Source organism: Melozone crissalis, unplaced genomic scaffold (assembly GCF_028551555.1).
Source record: "Melozone crissalis strain CALT ecotype California unplaced genomic scaffold, PUWL_Pcris_2 ptg000096l_1, whole genome shotgun sequence".
In the NCBI taxonomy this organism is placed as follows: Eukaryota; Metazoa; Chordata; class Aves; order Passeriformes; family Passerellidae; genus Melozone; species Melozone crissalis.
In genome coordinates, this window is record NW_026535873.1 from 2,545,272 (window position 1) to 2,551,305 (window position 6,034).

The 6,034-nt window shown below is 51.6% G+C and overlaps 1 protein-coding gene across 1 annotated transcript; it reads left to right on the forward strand.

Moving 5' to 3' along the window:
- The first annotated feature begins 1,920 nt into the window (after positions 1 to 1,920).
- On the forward strand, positions 1,921 to 2,859 carry LOC128947348 (olfactory receptor 49-like). Its single transcript, XM_054291600.1, is given in 1 exon segment — positions 1,921 to 2,859. A coding segment is annotated over 1 exon segment (939 nt).
- Positions 2,860 to 6,034: the final 3,175 nt, after the last annotated feature.

Consider the following 6,034-nt stretch of genomic DNA (forward strand, 5'->3'; position numbering starts at 1 on the left):
CCACTTCTGGGAATTCATCTCCTCCCATCCCCCGCGGCCCCAGAGCCCCTCAGAACACAGGCGCCTAAAACTCCTGCCGTGCCCCGCGCTCTTAAGAACCTGGTTAGAGCTCCCCGAGCTCCCCCTAAGGGCTCTCGAACCATTTAAGTTCCACCGAGGACCTCAAGTCGCGGCTCGGACGCAAAAGTGTCCCCCAAGTGCCTTCCCGGACCCCCAAACATTGTGTTCGAGCCACTCTCGGGACTACAGCTCCCATCATGCTCCGCGGCGCAAGTCCAGCGTTATTCCAGCCGGGACTTCATCTCCCGTCATGCCCCTCGCCCCACCGAGAGCCATTGCAGCTGCGCCCAGAACTCCCGTGATGCTCCACGGCCCCGTTAAACTGTATGATACCCGCGCTACAGGAGTCTCTGAAGCATCAGAGCCTCCAGCCAGGCTGGTGATCGCTGCATTTATGCACAAGAATCGGCCCGGGCACAGCAGGATCTGCTCATCTCGAGGGCTGCCCCGAGGCCCCACCTGGAGAGCTCCCAAACATTTCAGTCCCACAGTTAATTTCGAAGGTGACTAATTTTTGTTCATTTTGGAGCTGGTTCATTTTGAGGGCTCTTGACTGAGCTCAGTCACTTGGTTTCAAGTTGATGGCCTGTCTCAGACCAGCCTCTGCTCTGCTCTGTGTGGACAATGAGATGGGAGAGTCCTTGGGCCACCCAGGGGTCCAGTGACTTCGGTGCTCTGGTTGTCATCAACAGAGCTTTGTTTCACTGCTTCAGACCCTCCCTCTCCTCTTCTCCCCGGCATTTTAAATAATCCTATTTTCAAAGTCACCTGCTCTGCTCTTCATGTCTAAAAGCAAACCAAAAAACCTGAAAGGGAAAATACGTTTTTCTTAGACATAGCTTTATTTTAGACTTTATTAGAAAATACAGTCTTTATTGCATATATTTTTCTCATGTATCTTTCCTTAGCTGTGCATTTTGGTTTCAAAACAGAGTAACTTAATTACTTAATTAATCCGGCATTTGAGACTTGAAAAGTGAGTTTAATCTATTCCCTGCAGGCACCCAGGAGAATTTGTTGTCTCGAGGCTCCCTCTGTAACCAGTAGAGACAAGAGAACATTTGGAGGCTGGGTGCTCCCATCTGGCACACAAAGCAAAAATTACAAATCTCTCACTCTGCACTTGGGTTATTTGCTATCAATGGCAATGAAGGACTGCATGGGAACAGGTGCATTTTGGTGCAGACAGGAGACAGCTCAGATTGTGACACTCTGTGTGGATCCATAATAAATTCCAGTCCTCATTTGGAGCACTCAAAAACTAAGTTATAATTGGTCCCTATTCTGCCCTCCCCACTCCTTTCCTGACGAGCCAGAGAGGGAAAAGCTGTGGAAGAAAGCAGAGGGTTGCAAAAGAGATACTTGGGATTGCTTATTTTGGAATCAACAGATCCTCAGGGACTCCTGTCCAAAGGCAAGTACTGAAAAGTAGAAACAAGGAACTTCAATGTACAGATTGGATGTAATTTCACAGTTTAGTGTTTGCGCTGTAGATGAGAGGTGTTTGGCACATGGGTGTGACAGATTTTGCAGTAGGTCTGAGTGAGCTGGGAATTTCCCACGAAAGGGGAGAAATAGCCAAGAACTCTTTAGAATCCTCTGTTCTGGTGAAAGAACTTTTGGGGAGTGTTTGGAAAAGGTAGAAAGAACACAATAAACCCCTGGCGTCTCTACCTGAAATGGTAAACAGAACAATCAGGGTGTGAGAATTGTTTGGAGCACGATCTCTGTGCTCTATAGCAAGACTGCAGGAAAAGAAAAAAGCAGAGAAGGAAGGATAGAAATGTTTGTCCAGACTGTGAAATTTTCCCACTTGTTTTTGCCATGTTCCTGTCTCAGCAGGATGAGCTGGAATTCAGCATGGGACCAGAAAATGAAACAGCAGTTACTGAGTTCATCCTAGAGGGTTTTCCAGAGCTGGATCCAAGGCTGCAGGTATTTTTCTCTCTGGTCCTTCTGCTCATGTACCTGACAACAGTGATGGGGAATGCAACCATCATTTTCCTCATGTGTGTGGATCACCACCTGCAAACCCCCATGTACTTTTTCATCAGCAACCTGGCCTTCCTGGAAATCTGGTTTACATCCTCCACAAGCATCAAACTGTGATGCTGAGTTCTGGTCAGAACACTCTCACTAAGCAGCTGCTTTGCCCAAAACTATTTCTATTTTGCTATGGGCTGCACAGAGTTCATGCTGCTCGTTGTCATGTCCTTTGACCGCTATGTTGCCATCTGCCAACCTTTGCTCTATGCTTCCATCATGAAGCCTCAGCTCTGTGTCCGCCTGGTTGTTGCTGCTTGGATCCTCAGCTTTGCCCTGCTGAGCTACCGGCTGCTCTTCCTCTCTGAGCTGTCCTTCTGTGGCTCCAAGATCCCCCATTTCTTTTGTGACAACTCCCCCTTGTTCAAACTGTCCTGCTCTGACACCAGCCTGCTCTGGAAAATAGACTCTGTCTTCTTATCCTGTGTTGTGCTGGGTTCCTTGTGTTTGACTCTGGCATTTTACATCTGCATCCTTTTCTGTGTTCTGCATCTTCCAGCAGCCTCTGGGAGGAAGAAAGCTTTGACTGCGTGTTCTTCCCATCTCATCACCTTATCCATTGCCTACGGGAGCTGCATTGCTCTCTACACATGTCCTGCAGAATCTGTTTCCTTGAGCACCAACAGAATTGTAGCTCTGCTGAATACAGTCCTGTACCCATTCTTAAACCCATTCATCTACAGCCTTCGGAACAAACCTGTGATCCTGGCCCTGAGCAAATCCATTGCAAGGGCAAGAACAAAGCTTTTCCCCTAACCATGATGCATTTCTGGAAAGCCATCCCAAGAATCTGGTGTCATCTGTTACACAATAGCAGTGCCTGTGAGTGCAGCCTCCAAACGGGGCTGCCTCAGGTTAAGAGATAAGAGACTCATCTTCACACCCAGACATGGCACCGACAATGGCAAGAGGAGAAACTCAGTTCATTCTCAGCCCTGGCTGCTCCCAGGACCATTTACTGGAGAGCCACCAGCTCATTAAGGGCCAATCTGCATAACAGAGAAGAGTTCAGAAGAACAGTGGCAAGTGACAATCCAAATTACAGCTCCTGGGCGAAGGACACCTTGTCCAGCTACTTCCCTGGGACAGCCAGCAGCCCCAGTGTCTAGGTTTGGAATCGCAAAGTCACTGAGAGCAGGTGGGGAAGACTGGGGGGAATTGGAAAGGGACCGGGAACGAACTCAGGTGTATTGGGAGGGACTGGTCTGTACTGGGAGGGACAGGAGAGGGTGCATTGGCTGCTCCCGCCTCCACCGCCTCCCATTTGCCGAGGCTCCCGCCCATCACAGCCTGCAGCCATTCAGCGCCAGAGGCCGGGGCCTCGAGAGGGGTGCCTAGGGTGGGCGCCGTATTTTCTGGTTTTGTCTACAACGCCCGTCATGCCCCGCGCTCCACAGAACCTCCAGGATCCCACAGTGCCCCCTCAGCGCACATTCGGGACTCCCATAAGCACCCCCGAACCCCTGAGTGCTCCCACCCCCACAGATGGCCGGTACAGCCACTTCTGGGAATTCATCTCCTCTCGTCCCCCGTGGCCCCAGAGCCCCTCAGAACACAGTCCCGCGCCTAAAACTCCGGCCGCGACCCGGGCCCTAAAGAGCCTGGTTGGAGCTCTCTGAGCTCCTCCCAAGGTCTCCCGTGCCGTTTACGTTCCCCCAGAAGATCTCAAGTCGGGGCACGGACGCAAAGGTGACCCCCAAGAGCCGTCCCGGACTCCCAAACATTTCGTTCCAACCACTTCGTGGACTACAGCTCCCATCATGCTCCGCGGTGAATGTCCAGCGCTATTGCAGCCGGGACTTCATCTCCTCTCATGCCCCGCGCCACACCGAGAGCCATTGCAGCTGCGCCCAGAACTCCCGTGATGCTCCGTGGCTCCGTTAAACCGAATGATACCCGCGCTTACAACTCCCATCACCCCCCGCGCCCCAGAGAGCCCCGTTCGAGCCCCCCAAGGGCCCGCCCGGACCCCGAAGGGCCCCAAATTCCCCTCCCTGACCTCCAAGGGTCCCCCTGGACCCCCAAGTGCTGCCCCGGACCCTGAACTGTCCCTCAGAATCCCTGAGTGCCCCTCCAAGTGCCCACCCGGCTTCCCCAAGTGTCCTCCCGACCCTCAAGTTCTCTCTGAATTCCCTCCCCAGACCCAAAACTGCCCCAAATGTGCCCCAGAAATGTCTCCGGGAACCTCGAAGTGCACGGCCCCCCCAACCCTGTCTGAGAAAAAGATGATAAAAAAGATGACAAAAAGACTACAAATATACCTAATTAACGTAAAGAGAAAGAAATAAATAGCCAATAGAAATTAATTAATTAATTCATGAAGGGAATTGTGTTGCTTAGAACCAATGATGAATAATTTTCTTGGTTGCTAGAAATGTATCCAATTTTAATATAAATATACAAATTAGGTAATAAAAATATTGTATAAGACTATCCTAAACTAAAATAATATAATTATAATTTTTTCATTAATAAATTTTATTTATAAGGAAAAATGCTAAAATTTTTCTTTTTTTTTGGGGTGTCTGTCCCAGGTGGGTGTTGTCAGACATGGTGAGGCTGGGGGTGAGGAGCCGATTGTCCAAACAGGCTCAGCCTGCAAGGGGCTCATTCTATCCATGCCCAGACCTCCTAAGGAGACATTCAGCATCCAGATCACTTGGGGAATGCCTCTATCCCCTCTTCTCATAACTAAAAAATAAAAAAATACTGATGTGATTAAAAAAAAAAAAATCATGAGGTGCATTTTGACATCTTCCTCCTGAAGACAACTCCAAACTGACTCCAATCACTGCACAAGCTCTGGAGAACCAAACACAATGGAAGGGAGACAAAGAGCTCCTGAGTGCTCTCTGTATTTTAATCAGCCCCACGCTGGATTTGGGGCTGGGTCCAGGAGCCTCAGACATGCAGAGAAGGATGAAGAAGCTGCTCAAGGAGTCTGCAGCAAAACTCCAAGTGCCTTGGAGCATGGCTGCACCCCAGGGAGCGAAGGGAGTGCCCAAGGCTGCCCAGGGCCTGGTGAGAGCAGATCCTTGAGGCCAGGATTGCAGGGAGCCCAAGGCTGTGAGCAGGGAACTGCAATGCTGAGCAAGGCCTGGCTTGGCTGCAGGAAGCAGAAAGGCCAAGCCCTGAGCCCAGCCTGGGCCAGCAGGGCCTGTCCCTCACGGCTGCCTCGGGGCTCTTGGTGGGCCAGGGGGATGTGAGGGGCAGCAAGGACAAATGGCATCAACCTGCAGCCCCTGCCAGCCTCCCCAGGGAGGCCGAGGGGGAAGCAAAGTGCAGCCCCTGCCAGGAAAGTTCCTCCTGTGGGGCCTCCAGAGGCGCTGCCCAAGCCCAGGGCACAAAGGCCTGGGTGCCTGTGGCCCTGCCAGCTCTGCCCAGCCCTTGGCCATCTGTCCTGCAGGCTGTGCCCCCTGGGCGTGCTGCTCCTCTGCCCTGGCTGGCTGCACTCGCCCATCTCGCTGTGCCCCAGCCTTTCTCACCCAGCGTTGCTGTGCCCTCTCTGGGCTCCCTGCACCCAGCGCTGCCGGCTCCTGGCACACAGAGCCCGGCCATGGCCCAGCCTCACGCTGCCACACCTCCAGCACCAACATTCTGCCCTGCGAGGGACTTTGCTTTCTCCTCAGCTCCAGCCTGAACCTTCCAAGGTGCTCTTTGGGGAGGTTTCCTGCAATTCCCACTGCCAAAGAAAGCTCTGTCCCCTGCTGGTCACAAACAGAGAAGGGCTGGTGGCAGATCAGAGGTGGTCAGAGGCTGTTTGGGGCACAGTGACCATTGTAGCCATGATATTTTCTGAAAAATCCCTTTGCTTGGATTTTGCTCCTGAGAAGCTGAGGCCTCATTAACAAAATATAAACAATAATTATCTGCTGCTGTGGAATGCAACAGGTGGATCTGTGATTGACTTCATATCATTGTTTCTAATTAA